Consider the following 14,728-nt stretch of genomic DNA (forward strand, 5'->3'; position numbering starts at 1 on the left):
TGATCCACCAGTGCTTTCAAATGGGCAAAATGGTTCCTTCCTGCCAAGTGTTTTTTTCTCCCAGCAGGAATGCGGTCTTCCTGATACAGACTAGATATGGAACAGAATTTTTGCAAAGCTTCAGACAGTGGATCTTACCTGGGGGGAGAGAGAAGTGTCTTCTGAGGCAGAGATGCATCTCATGATTGTAAGGAGGATTCTTTGTCTTGCTTTTTTCGTACAAATTACTTAATGCTGTGCTGCCATGCTATTTGCCCTTTAGACATGCTTTTTCTTTTTTTTACTGTGGAATTTCGTATAATAGTGTGACCATTGATTTGCAGGGAATATAAAGGACTGACGTGTCCTCCCCTTACAGTATATTAGATCATAAAATGCTGGCCTGAGGAGGACAGCATCCGAGTAGTGTGGGCAATGCTGAGCTTTACCAGTATTTCCTATACACAATCCAATTTTTTGGCCAACTCTATTTTTAAAGCAGCCTCTCTCCCTACTAACAGAACCTTGATGTCTTCATGTATGTTCTTCTGAGTGGCAGCCAGCAAGGAGGGATGTGGGTGTACTAGTGGAGCACCAAAGCAGTGCTTTCCTGCTTTCTGGCTTGTCCTTTCCCATCACGTGCAGGTAAGTGTCTCCTGGGCAGTGGTTTCTTCCTGCATCCCCTGCATGAATGGATCTGAGCTGGAAGGATCCTGTGATGCCATTTCATTGAAACGTGTAAAACCAAGGAATTAAGTACTTCTAAGTAGGTGTTGGTTATGACTCGCTTTTCAGATGCACTGTGACAGCATGCAGACGAACTGCTGTGTTGTCGGCCACAATCTTTTAGGATTGTAGCTTTGTGCTGCTGTCTTGCTGGCGCTTTCCCAGCATTGAGCTGCGATCTGCAGGATGAGCTACAGCAGTTAGATGTTCAGTTGGAGGCACAGTGTGCTCTTAAGGTGCAGGAATGGGCACCGGGCAGTTTGGCACCATTTCCTGGCTCCACTGCAAATTGCTGCTGAGCTTGCACATCTTTCTGTGCCTCTTTGCTCAGTGTCAGATGGGGATGTGACTCCCCAGCCTCATAAATGTGTTGTGTTTGTGAGAGGCACGAATCCCATTGTTCTGCAGTCTGTGTGGCTGGAGCCAAGCAGTTGCATCCCACAGGTACCTGGGAGCAATAGGGCAGACGGGGGGAGTATTTAACCTCAAAGTATCATTCCAGGACACATTCTTGGGAAGAAGTTTTTGGGTGTTTGTGTGATTCATGTTGCTGACAGTCATCTTACTCTTTAGTGCTGACTTTGAAAGGCAGTCTTAGTAAAAATATGATAGAAATATCTGCCTTGATCATTCCCTTGACCTCTTGCATATTTCCTTATAATCCAAACCCTCTTCATAACCCTGACACAGCACTGTCCTCATTCTAAGGGATCATGTACTTGATTGCCTCAAGCAACTCAGCTTTTTCCTGCCTGCTTATTGAAATAGGTGTACATAATACAATACAATAATAATAATAATTAAAGTTGCTGAGCAGAAATACAGTAAAATAGCTGTAGGGCCATTGCAGTGTACTTTGATAGCACAGAACACAGAGTGAGAGCTGGAAAAAGAGGTAATGGAAAAGAGAAAAGAAATACCTTCAGCTGACGTGAAAGGGAATAGATAGTGTCAGTAGAGAGCAAAGGGCAGCTGGTTTTATTGCTGGCAAGAAAAGTTTCCTCCAGTTCCTATCAGCGTGAAGGATTGGCTGGGTCAGGCAGCACGCTGTTAAGTACATAGAAGGTTTCTTCTTCCTCTCCAGATGGATTCCCATCATTATATTTTGGAATGTCAGAAGGTTATAATGTAGGCAGGGCCTTGACCAGGGCAGGGCTGTGAGGCAGAGCAGTAACATAAATCTTCAGAGCCTTTTAAAGGATTAGTCTGGGGGCAGAAAACAAGCCAGCAGGAGAAAGTTCAAATGAAGATCTGTCCTCGCAGGACAGCTGTTAGTTTTTGGCAATTCAGATTACTCTGCATTTGTCTCTGAGAGAGACTTTTTATATAAAATGCATGTTTTGATTTTAAGCAGCAGCCAGTCCTACAGTGCCACGTGTCTGTCACCTGTACCATAAAAATCCCAGAGCAATACACTGTACAAGGAATTCCCCAGGTGAAGTAATTCCAGGAAAGACAGTCAGAAACACACTTAGTTTGAAACCAGATGGCTACTTCTGCTGACACTGGCTGTATTTGGCAAATACTGGATAGAATTTCCAAGTCATTGCACACACACACATGGACATATTTACATTTTTATGTGTGTGTGGATATACATAATAAAAAGCACAGCCTTTTAATTGTGTGTGCTGTGATTCATCAGCAGCAATAGCTTTTGGCAGGGACATAATTTCAAATCTCCTGCTGAGGGTGTCTGCCAGAACATTGTTGGACAGAGATAGGATGAGGAAAGTTATTTATAAAAGGGGATAATTAGGTCCTGCGCTTATTAGTGCTGGGAAGGAGACAGACAAACAACGCGTAGTACCACTTGTAATACAAGAAGATGCTCCCCATGATTTTCTCCTTGATTCAGTGAGAACCAAGCACCTCAGCTGAAATAGCATCAATCTGTGCTGCTCCCAGGTGGCAGATCTGGGGCTGGGGTGGGGTTGTCGTGCTGTAGGACAGACAGATCTCAACTATACTTAGTCAAGTTTGAAATCGTACCACAGGATTCAGCTTCACTACTGCAGGTGCTGAGCTCTTGTAAGCAATGTGACTCTCATTACTGACTTTTGTGTTTTGTGTTCGGGCAAAAATAGTCCAGTTCATATTTGTTCAGGGTTTAACTCCTCTTATTCAGAACTGCTGGCTCTTGGCCACACTATCAGGAGATGGCCCTGGCTCAATCTGATGTTGTTCCTTCAGCAGAGGAAGGGCTGTGCCTGTGTCACAGCAGCCACACGGATGTACGTTATGTCCATTTGCCTTGAGAAGGCAAATGCATCATTCCTCTGGTATCCTCCCTGGAGGTATAAGCCTAATGAACACATCATAAGGTCATGGTTTCTCCTGCAAGTGCAATTTTTTTAAGCATTGGCACAATGCCGAGAAGGTGTGTTGTTCAGGGTGATCAGTGTGCTTAATGGCAGATGGCTCTGAGCAAGTGCTTTGCTTTGCTTTGCCTGGGCTTCCCTGCCTGACACGGGGCTGCTGCTGGGGGGAATGGCTCTCAGAAGCCCGGCTGCAGCTGCTACTGCTGCCATGTCACCAGCAGAGAATGGCACGGATGTGGGTTCTCCAGACCTGTAGTTAGAACCATTTCACCTAAAAGTTATTACATCTATTTTTTTTTTCCCTACACGGCCTCAGTGGGGCCTGTATGTGATCACACTGCATGTGAAAGCTTGCTTCCAAAAGAAGAACAGCAGGGTATAGACAGCCTGTGTCAAGCTCATCCCTAGGGTGATAGTTCTGAAGGAACACGGAGATGCTGGGAACCAGCTCTGGACAGAGAGGCAGGAAAGAACATGGGGATACCGGAGTTTTGCCTTTGTAGTTTTTGTTAAGTATTGATGGATTGTTAAAAGTAGAAATCCCCTCAATTGTGTAGTGCTGTACATCTCAGCACCTAAAATGGTTTGCAAGCAGAGTGCTCCCATTATTGCTAACACTGACAGTTTGTTAGCAAAATCAAGGTTTACTGATAGCTAAGACAAAAGGGTTGGGAGGGAGCTGTTCTTGAGGCAATAGTATCAAATCTCTTTTTGTTTCCTGGATAGTGATTGCAGTAAAATACTCTGCTTATGTTTCCATTCCTTAGACCATCTGTTTCCAATGAGACCCTTCTGGCATGATGCATCATTATTTATTAGAGCATTACATTAGATAACACAGCGTTAGTATTTTTGTAATAAACCCTCCATTTTATGAGCATGACTTCAGGGGCAGAACTGGATGCCTTTCCTTAATGAAAGAGGTAGAGACTGTATTAGTATGATTCGTTTACCAGCTCAGAAATGTTCTTTTTAGTCTTTCACAAAGAACTTTTTTGGTGCATCTTTTGATTTGTAACTGTGCTCGTGTTTGGTAAACACAAATGTTCGAGTTTTAAATGGCCCTACTGCTTACTGAGGGAGAAAGGAAAGAGACAGCCTTGGTCAGCTGCTCAGGGCTGCATTTGAGATACTTCTCTTTACCAGTGATACCCAGCACTGCTAAAAAATTTCCTTTCCATCTGCTTCAGCCTGGGAGATGGTGACTGCGAGCTCCAGGTTAAGCAGTGGGTTGGTCTTTCATGATTGACTTTCTCTGCCCTAGATAAGGTGAAGCCTCATTTTAAGTATGTTTATGGAGAGGGTGTCTGTGGAGGAGGGCAAGTCTTTCATCCTCAGTGAGCTCCTCTCTCGTTTTTGTGCCCAAAAGAAAGCCGAAGGATCCTTGAGTGCGTGACTCACAATAACAAGATTAAAGTCAAGATCTGAATCAGATCTGGCATGGATACATGTACACTTCCTTTCATGCCAGAATCTCCCTAGATTTTATGTTGTATTTAACCAACACAGATCTTTGTGTGGTTGTGTTAAACTCTTCAGTGGAGCAGTCAGATACGATCAGAAAGCCAATAGCACAGCTTCCAAATCTTTTTCTTCTTTTTTTTTTTTGACTTGTCAAGTCATACAAACCAATGATGCTTAAAAGCAGTATCTCTTGCTCTCTGAAACATGTATTAAATGAGCTCAAGTAGACATCATTTTATAACCCAATAGTTTAAACTAGCATATCATTTAAATTTTGCTGGGCCTGAAGCAAGCCAGGATGACATCAGTATTTCCTTCACGAAGGCCAGCAGTGAGCCCACAGCGTGTCTGAATGCATTTGGATCCAATGACCTCATGTTTCCTTTTCTCTCTCTTCTTCTGCTAATAAATTTACAGCTGCATTTTGTATCATGCGAGATGATACGTTGTGAGCAAACATATGGGGGTCATGGAAGAGGCGTTTCAAAAGCACGTTTTTTTCATGTCAGATGTCCTTTTACTGCTATGATGGTTTTGTTTTTTAAAAAAATGCCTGAAAGTTCTTAAGTTTTTCTTGCCAGCAGTAGGCTGGAGACCTACACAGCTAGTGGTAAACATCCAAACACTGTCTCATCTCTGCAGTGATCTGGGTCCCGTGCAGGAAACAGGAGTTCTTCGTACTCCTTGTGCAGTGAAGCTCACACCGAGAGCTGCCGTTGCTCCTGCTGTCGCCATCAGGTTTTGCTGCCTGCCAGGAGAAAGCGACATCGTTTGTCAGACAGCATCCGTGCCGTCTTTTCTGACAGCTCTGTGACTTCTGGAGGCTGCTGTGGTAGCAGCACAGCCCGGAGGGCAGCCGGCCCTCAGCGCCTGCATATCTGCGTCTCACACAGGTGGGGTGGCCACACTGCAGCTATCAGTAGCACCAGCGTGCTGCTGTTGGACTAACAGGATAATTCCATTAGTGCCTACCATCAGTAGTTGTTATCCTCTTAGGGGGATTTTCTGCTCGCAGATGAAACACAACACAATGAAAAGGGATTAGAATTGTAGGCATATGAGTATTAAAACAAACACAAACCGAGAGCATGGAGTGAAACAGCTCCTAATGCAGTGCAGGGTGGTATGTCTGAGCTATGGGCACCGCTGCAACGAGGTGTTTTTTTCAGAATGGTTGACTTCAGGCTTTGCAGAATGGTAAAATTAAATTAAAAATAATATTTTTTGATTTATTGAGCAAAATAATACTCTCAAAGGTGATCTCAAAAGACTTTTGCACATAAATTAAGTATGAAGGTCCCTAAAGCAACCAAAACTAAACTGGAGTGTGAGCTCCTGCAGAGGAGATTTCTGATGGTGAAGTGTTATCACTGAAGAGTGACATCCAAGATGCAGCACTGAGGCAAGCAATCATATTATCCATTTTCTTTTCTAGCACAGTGAGATTTATCAGGTGTTCAGCAATGTGGTGGTTTTTGTTTGTTTGTTTGTTTGTTTGTTTTTGCTGAGAAGAAAACAATTCTGATTGCTGCTTATGATGGTCATGGAGTGGTCTGTGAGTTCCCTGCTGTGAGCCGATGACGGGCAGAATTCCCTCTGTGGGAATGGGGATTTGGACCTTATCTTGGGCATTTTGTGCAATCAGTGCTCCTGTAACAACACCAAGATTGCACCGAGATTTGGTTTTAGATTTCAGTTCACACAAGTGGGAGATTTTTTTTTATTATTTTTTTTTATTTTTTTTTAATTATTTTTTATTTTTTTATTTTTTGAGCAATTGCAGTGTTTGTCCCATCCAGCTTCAGCCCAACCCCAGGCAGGGGATGGGACCATGTGCACACGCAGCTCTGTCAGCTGCTGGGAAAAGAGTGCTCTCTATGGAGATTTGGTTGTGACGTTCTGTAAATAAGCTTTTGTTCTTCTCAGCTCTTGATGAGAAAGAAGATATACAGTATAAATATAGCATCTCTATGATAAGGGCTAACACTTCCAAGTTGAAGAAAATAACAAAATAGAAATGTTAAAGCTACATGAGAGGAAACATTAAGCTCAGTACCTTAGCTATAGAGACAGAGGTATGCAAGAAGGACGGAAAAAAAGCATCAAGTCTGTAGCAAACGTTCCTCAGTGTCTGTGTGGCTGCAGCGGGTCTGCGGGGTGCGCGCTGCTGTGCTGCGCTGCGCTGTGCTGGGCTGTGCTGTGCTGGGCGTGAAACAGAGACACGGAGCGGCGGGTGAGGGAAGGACGCAGAGCTGAGAGCTGGGAAGGGCCCGAAGTTCAGCACGAGCGCCGCTCCCGCTCCGCCGCGTGTCCTGCAGCGCTCCGCGCTTCGTGCTGCAGCACCGCGCGCACCGGCAGTGTGCTATGCGGGTCCGGGACCCGCAGCGTGGATGGGTGGATGGGAATTGGAAGGATGCATTGTTAAATATGAAACGTCTGAAATGTGGCAAATACTGCACTTGCAAAATTCTGAATGTAGTAGGTGGAAATGAGCGATGAATTTGGATGTCGGCTGAGAAGGAAAATCACCCCGTTCTGCTTATCTTTCCCCAAGGATTCAGTCGGTTTTAACTTGCAAACAGGTTGCTTGCAAAAAGCTCTAAATGACTGCTCGTGAGACCACGTGAGGTTTAGCACTGTGTGCACAGAGAGCTGCAGCTCCGCGGTGCGGGCAGGGGAGGAGCATTGGAGCTCTGGGCGTGGGGCTGCAGGGCTGCCGGACAGGGAGAGAGAACCGTGTGGCTCCTGGGGTTCTGCAGCCGTTACTGCGATGCTGGACGTGTCTGTGCAGGGATGGGCAGGCCGGCTTTGGGCCTATCTGAAAAGCCGCTGCTCAGCTGCTTTGTCAGAGGTATTTATGGGGTGGGGCCTAGAAGTGAGACGCTGACCAAAGCACACGTGATAAACGTATCGATCGGGCAACAGAAATGACAATTTGTTTTTCTTCTTGATCCGGAAAGCAGAAGGAAGCCTGCACAAAGGAAGCGGTGATTGAAGCAAGGCACGTTGTGCAGAGATGTGCGGTGTTGCGGTACCCAAATGCAGTTATTTAGAGGCACGCCGTGCCCAACCGTTAATGAACGTCTCTTCCTCCGACCTACCGGGCCGTCTCCTCGGAGCCGTGCGGACATCGGCTGCACGAGGCAGCTCCGACCGGCTCCGCACAGCGCTGACGGTGCTGCCTGGCGGCTGCGGTGCGCCGACAATGCCGTGCCGTGCCGTGCCGTGCCGGTGAATGTTGCCCCACTCGGCGCACCGTCCGGGGCGGGGCGGCGCGGCGCGGGGCGGGCGGTGCGTGGGAGCGAGGCACGCGGCCGCCACCCGCGCCATGTCGTTCCGCCGCGCCTTGGCGTTGGCCGCCTGCGGGCTGGCCGGCGGCTCCGCGCTCTTCTCCGCCGTGGCCGTGAGCAAGCAGCCGGCCCGCGGAGACCCCGAGCCTCGTCCGGGGGGCTCCGCTGCCGCTCCCTCTGCTCCTGCCGCGCCGCAGGGCTTGCTGCTGCTGCCGCCCGCCGCCTCCTGCCCGCCGGGCCCGGGTTGGATCGAGCGGCCCGCGGGCGGCGGCGGCTTCTGGGACAGTAACTGGGACCGGTGCGTGCGGCGGCGCGAGGGGCGGCACGGGGCCGGGCGGAGGGAGCGGAGGCCAACCCGGGGGGAGATGGCGGCGGTCGCGGCGCCCTTCGTTCGGAGCTCCTCTTCGGTGCCGGGCGGCCGGACGGCGCCTGTTGCGTGGGGGCGGAGCGGGGCCGGGAGCCCTGAGGGCCGGGAGCTCCGCGCCGCCGGAACCCCGCCGACATCTTGGAGGCGCCGCGGAGCCGCGACCCGCAGGGCTCTGAGCCGCGCGCAGAGCGGCCCTGCGGCGCTGTGCTCGGTGGGTGCGCGCGCGGGGGGCCGTGCTGTTCCGGGGGGCTGCGAATTCGTTTAGCGGCGGCTGTCGCCAAATTTATTGGATTTATCGCTCAGTTATAAGCCACAATCTGCGGGATTTTATCGATAGCTCCAGCTCGGTGGTTTCAATCCGTTTTGCAGTAGAATTGCTTAAATAGTTCGTTTCAGTGCTTCGGGTGCGTGTAGCTGCGGCAGGCGTATTCGTTTTTGAAATTCCTGTCTCTGTGTTTCCTCCCACAAATGCTGTTCCACGCACACCCGTCCAGGCGCGAACCGCTGGCTCTCATCAACCTCAAAAAGAAGAACGAGGAGACGGGGGAGGAGGAGCTGAGCTCCCGCCTGGAGCACTGCAGGGCGAGGGCCACCCGCCACATCTTCCTCATCCGCCACTCGCAGTACAACCTGGACGGCCGCGCCGACAAGGACAGGACGCTGACCCCGCTGGGTACGTGGGTACAGCCTGGACGCTGCGCTCCTCACCCAGGCACAGGGATGGATGGATGAGAGCTGCTGGCCCGGCAGCACGGCTCTTCTTCGGGTTTTGCTGCCAAAGCTTCATCGCGGATCCCTTGTAGCAGAAAGATGTTACAAATGTAGGTTTTCCATTTTTGATCTTCTAAATCCAAATATCTAAACTTGCTTTATGGCATTCAGAAAACACTCGCTTGTGAGAAAAACATAAAGCAAGTTTCCAGTTATTGTAAGGTTTTTGAGCAGGTTTTCCTGCTGGCCAATACAGTTTCCCTTGGCTGTGGCTTTTGTCTTAAACTGAGCTCCATAACAACCTTTGAGGTAGAGTTCCCATTAACCAATGGGTTGTGTTTGTTAATTTGCCGATTTATTTTCTGAAGGTCGAGAGCAGGCCGAGCTGACGGGACACAGACTGGCGAGCTTGGGATTAAAGTTTAATCAGATCATCCACTCCTCCATGACCAGAGCAACTGAAACAACTGAAATTATAAGCAAATACCTCCCAGGTAAGTGACTTCTGTTAATTTCTCAGTATCTTCTGATCCTTCAGACTGCTTCCAGTGGGATTCTGAGCTAGTCCTTGATTTACAGTGTAGTTGAGCTGTTAGTAATCAACTTCTAGACCGGTGTGAATGTCTGTAAAGAAGCTGACAGCCCTCCTTCTGCTTGTTTCCAGTTTCTCTTTAAAACATCAAGGGGGAGCTGCCCCTCAGCGAGATGCTGGTAGCTGTGTGTGCTGCTGTGTGGGCAGCTCTGCTGGTTGCTCTTCCTTTACGCGTTTTGTAAGGCAAAGACTGCTGCAGGCCATCAGGAAAAAAATACGAAAAACGTGTTGCCTGCAGAGTTGTGGGCCTGTTTGCATGAACATGTGACGTAACAACTCATTTCTGAAAGGTATTTAATATTTTAGGTGTCAAAAAAATTAGTACTGATCTGCTGAGAGAGGGAGCACCTATAGAACCGGACCCTCCCGTCTCCCACTGGAAACCAGAAGCTGTGGTAACCTTTACACTTTGTTTCATGTGTTTTCATTTTTATATTTTTGAGTATGCTTTATATGGACAGTGGTAATAACTTGTGCTGAGCTGATGCTTTTCATCACAGACCTTAGATAAGCATGTGCTACTTTCTCCTCGGTAAGTGTACAGAACCTCTACAATAATTAAAAATCTCTCTGTACTAATTGAACCTCAAAAGTGTGCATCTGTGTAAAGAAGAAGTCTTTAGAAGATGTAGCCAACATGCAAATGCTGCTCTGAGCTGTGTTTAAATCTGAACTCTGTGCCATTAGCAGTATTATGAAGATGGAGCTCGAATTGAGGCTGCATTTCGAAACTTCATCCATCGAGCTGATGTAAAGCAGGAGGAGGACAGCTATGAGATCTTTGTCTGTCATGCCAACGTGATCCGCTATATTGTCTGCAGGTATGTGTCGGACTGCATGCTCACCTGTGTTCTTTATAAGGTGGAGTTCTGCTGAGTTAGCATTGGTCTATTTGTTGCGCTGGCTGAGCTGGGAGGTCTTTGTGTGCTGTGTTAGAGATGGCTGAAGGTGGGTGCTCACAGTAGGAGCAGCTGGTCCTGCAGCTTCGTTACAATGTGAATTTGGAGGTAGAGGATTTGAAAATTAGAACACTTTCAAGTGAAAATGGCAAAACTGGTGACACTTGATGCCCTTTTGTATGTCTGAGCAGTCTCTTTAGCACCATGTGCCTCTGCTTCATAGAAAGACCATACCTGGAAAAGACAACAGATAGAGCATCCACCTAGGTGCCTCCTTCTGGGGAGATGTGAATTTCATCTTTCTTAATGAAAGACTGATTGAGTTTTGACAATTCCTTACGAGTAGTTTTTGCAGTACGTACAGATGGTATTAGTGTGTTCTTTGCAATAACATCAAGTGTAGGATTGGATGGGAGAGGGCATCTTTCAGATAATGTCAGTGTGGCCTGTGAAGGAGAAAAAAGTTCTGCATCTTTGCCTGTCTCCATATCCAGTCAGCCAAGTCTGTTTGATTCCTCTTTCTCAACAAAATGCTGTCTATAAGATAATGTGTTTTGAGTGGGACAGATGTGATAAAACTTTAATCTGATCAATAACTACAACAATTTTAGTTAATTTTTTTTTAGCTGAGCTAGTTATGTGCCAGCCTGCCTGTTCTGCAGACTGCTTAGAGCTCTTTGAAATTGCTATACTTAAAGTTATTGATCAGGTACACAGAGTATTCTTTTCTGTGCCAAAAGGGGTTGTCTTTCTGCTCCCTAGGTTTCTGAAATACTTGTGTGCTTTTTCTCATTGCTTGCTTCCATCTTCTTTTCACTGTACCCTCTGTATTATCTGCCATTTCAGGCTATCTCATAGCAATTGAATGCAATCCACAGTGTTCCTTTTGAGTCCAGCTTGATTGTAGCTATTATCTGTTCTTTCAGCATTTCTAAAAGACCGCTGTAGACTCAAGACCAGGTTATTCCTTGGCACCAGATTGAAATGTCTGAGTCAACGTCATGTTTTCTTGAGCTTCTACTGCAATTGGTTAAACTCCTCCTGAGGTAGTTCAGTTAGGAATTTTAGAATAGCTGGCGACTGGGCAGATCTGTGAGACTGCATTTCTATAGGAAGCACAATGTACTCATTCTTTTCGCATCTGGGGAACAGTGTAACTGATGGGAGGTAGTTACAGCCAATGGCTTCCATCAGCACACGCTGGTAACTAGAATGAATTAGACACCACTATCTCTGGTGGACTTACTTACACTGATTTAGTCTTATCAGCAGAAGTAGTGCTGCTTATGCCTTTGGTCTGCTGGAGAAGAGTCTCTACGTGCCCTGAACAGCATTGCTTAGTGGTACTGTGTTTGGCTCAATGACCAGCTGAACCTTTGGCATGCACCATCCTATTTGTTCCTGGGTTGCTCAGAGCACTCCCAGCATCCAGACTACATTACACCTTCTACCTTCTGTCAGTTTGAATTAATCCTGTCTACATTAATCGCATCCATCTGCTAGAATCTGCTTATGAAAGCACATTCTTGGCGCTGGTCCAGTTAGACCAAAGCTGCATTTCTGTATTAATTAATTGCAGGAAAAAAGAAAAAAAGAGTCCCAAACATGGCTCTGTAGGAGCATTTACATGCAAGCTGCAGAGCCACCAACAGCTTTTTTTTTTTCCTATTTTGAACAGAAAGTGATGCTGTCAACACACGTTAGCACAACAATATTAGCAATATTTTGATATATAACAATATTTGTCTTTCTTTCTTGTTTCTTTTCACAACAGAGCACTGCAGTTTCCCCCTGAAGGCTGGCTGCGGATGTCTCTTAACAATGGCAGCATCACTCATTTGGTGATACGGCCAAATGGGAGAGTGGCCCTTCGAACGCTGGGTGACACAGGTTTCATGCCTCCAGATAAAATCACACGCACCTGAGGATGAAGGTGCTGGCTGCCTCTGGACTCTTTGCACTCATACACTCAGCTACAGTACCACTAGATTTTTATATGTTACGTTGTGATGCTGTCTTAAAAATGTCCTTCAGCCCCTTTGCCTCCTTCATGCGCACTCATATCTGCCTTCCAGTCCAGAAAAGAACTCTAAGCCTGAAACTGTCCTGTCCTCAGGTATTCCCCAGAGCTCAAAGCCGAGCTGTGGAATACAAAAAGAGTGAATGTCTGTGTGCTCAGCAGCTGCAAGAGCACTGACTTTTTATTCCCCTGTGAATTCCTGTAACCAAAGCTTGCTCCTGTGGATATTTTTCTTGTGCAGGAAAATAATTGCTATGGGAACTGTACGAACAGTCTTGTATTGCACGCTGCAGCTGAAGATGTGCCAGCTTGTTTCAGCTGTTGCAGAGGAAGTGGCAAAGTGAAGGTATTCTGCTGTTAAAAGGAGAAAGGGTTAAGGCTTCTGTTTTCATAAGCTGAGGAGGATGCACGTTTTTGTTGTGTCGCTGTTCCACTCTGCCCTGAGAACGTCATGTAAACTGTGCCTGGAGGTTGTAGGCATAAAGAGGGTAAGAAGACATTTGCCTCAGAGCTGTGGTGCTAGAATTAACTGCTGCTTATACTGAGTGTTCCTCTATCCTCAGGAAGTACCTCAAACTATTCTGAACATTAGTTCTTCAGTCTCATAAAGCCTTCAGTTAAAACTCGATCTGTAGAAAGATGCAGGGATGGGATTTGTAGCAGTAAGACAGAAGCAATGTAAAGCAGTTTTATCTGCACGTTCTTCTGGTTACTCTTATATCTACAAGGAGTAAACTTTTCCTTCTGCTTTCTCCCATGGATTTCTATTTGTGGATTCCTTGCTTTTGGTGTAGAGAAATAGCAGTGCTGAATTCAGGGCAGTAGTACTTCAGGTCACAGGTTCTTCAGGATTGGGGCAAACCGCTGCTTAAAACTGCAGTTGCCCAAATGGTGACAGGGCATCTCTGGGCTGGCTTCTCAAGGCCAGAGCTTCGTGTAACCACCAGGCAAATGCTTGATGTTGAAGTAAAGTGCTCCTCTCAGCGGCTTTGGCACAGCTGGACTTGTGTAGGAAGAATACAGATGGCTGAGCATTTTTGAGAGGAGGGCTCAGAAGCATTTCATCTTACTGGTGTTTGATTAGCTCACAATGCCTGTAATACTGAAAAGTTCTGTATGCATGGTCTGCTTTGGTGATTGATTGTGCACACGCTGCAGTACGGTGGACATAAATAAGGTGTTTTATTGTCTGTAGATTTTTCTTATCTCCAAAAATCTTAGAGAAACCCCAGGCTGGCTCCTGTCAGAGCTGTGTGAAGCGTGATTGTGGCACACCATCCAGCAAGACAAGGCTTAATGTCTTGTTTCTTACAGGACTGCTACATCAGAATGACTTCAAGGGAACTGGGGCTAATGGGGAATAAAATACGGTCGTTGTAGTGCAGCTTGTGGGGGCAGCAGGAAACCATTGTGGTGTCTGTCTCATTGATGAAATGGGAATAATTTATCAGGTTTTTTGTCTATTAACTTTTTAAAAGTTTTGAATAAAATAACTGGTCTGTCTTTCTTTCTTGTCCCTTCAGTTGAATAGCAAAATGTTGTGTCGGTTACCACTGCCTGGAACAGGAACACCAAGCCTGTAAGATGAAAGTTCCATGCGCTATGTAAATATTGCAGAGGTGCTAGAAAGTCTTCTCAAGGTCAATGCTAAGTAAGTGCACTTCTGTTTGCTCCAGCACTGGTGGGACAGGTGTCTTCCCCCCTCCCTCCCTCCCCAGCCCTTTGTGGTGTCTGGCCACACTGCACATCCAAAACGTGTTTGCACACGTACAGAAATCAGCACTGTAACAGAAATGCTGAGTCGTGGCCTGAAGCAGTGATGGAGCACCTGGTGGGAAGGCAGGGCCAACCCAGGGGAGCTCAGGTTCAGTGATTTTAAGGGGTGGAGCCAGGTTCCTCCCCTTCCCTGACCTCATTTAAGGGGTGGCAGTGAAGGTGAGGGTATCTTGTTGGAGATGCCTGTATGCCTGAGGCCTTCTGAAGGTAAGCAGATTTTCTTTTGTTTCTGTGTCCATGGCTGCTGCATTGAGCCTTGTTCTCATTTGCTGCTGTAGCCTAGGATTGTGCCACCCTGTTGTTACTGCTGTATTTTCCATCGTATTGTAGCTCTACAACCACTTCTTTTAGCAGCACATAAGTTGAGGTGTGGGAGGAGCATTAAATCTCAGTGCATAATTTTTAATATATTCAGATTTCCTCCTTCTTAAACATTCTGGTCCTACTTCCATAGATGCACAGTCAGACTGCCCTGTGCACACACACACGGGCCATGTTAGTAAGTCCTGTACAGCTGTAACCAGCCTGCACCTGGCCTTGATCCCAGCTGCTTATCACCTCGAACCATGAAGCAAACACAGCC

At 46.8% G+C, this 14,728-nt stretch overlaps 1 protein-coding gene across 4 annotated transcripts; it reads left to right on the top strand.

Moving 5' to 3' along the window:
* Window positions 1-7,186: 7,186 nt before the first annotated feature.
* Window positions 7,187-13,872, top strand: PGAM5 (PGAM family member 5, mitochondrial serine/threonine protein phosphatase). 4 transcript variants are annotated; one of them, XM_003210870.5, is made up of 7 exons: window positions 7,187-7,341; window positions 7,451-7,491; window positions 8,642-8,820; window positions 9,227-9,352; window positions 9,757-9,845; window positions 10,138-10,271; window positions 12,124-13,872. In XM_003210870.5, the coding sequence occupies exons 1-7, from the start codon at window positions 7,261-7,263 to the stop codon at window positions 12,272-12,274; spliced, it is 801 nt and encodes a 266-aa protein (XP_003210918.3). In that variant the 5' UTR covers window positions 7,187-7,260; the 3' UTR covers window positions 12,275-13,872. The 4 variants fall into 4 exon arrangements, with proteins under 4 accessions (XP_003210918.3, XP_010718294.2, XP_085094940.1 ...); XM_010719992.4 differs by having other exon boundaries at window positions 7,454-7,491; XM_085238814.1 differs by lacking the exons at window positions 7,187-7,341; window positions 7,451-7,491 and adding an exon at window positions 7,748-8,078.
* Window positions 13,873-14,728: the final 856 nt, after the last annotated feature.

Source organism: Meleagris gallopavo, chromosome 17, assembly GCF_905368555.1.
Source record: "Meleagris gallopavo chromosome 17, MGAL_WU_HG_1.1, whole genome shotgun sequence".
Taxonomy (NCBI): domain Eukaryota; kingdom Metazoa; phylum Chordata; class Aves; order Galliformes; family Phasianidae; genus Meleagris; species Meleagris gallopavo.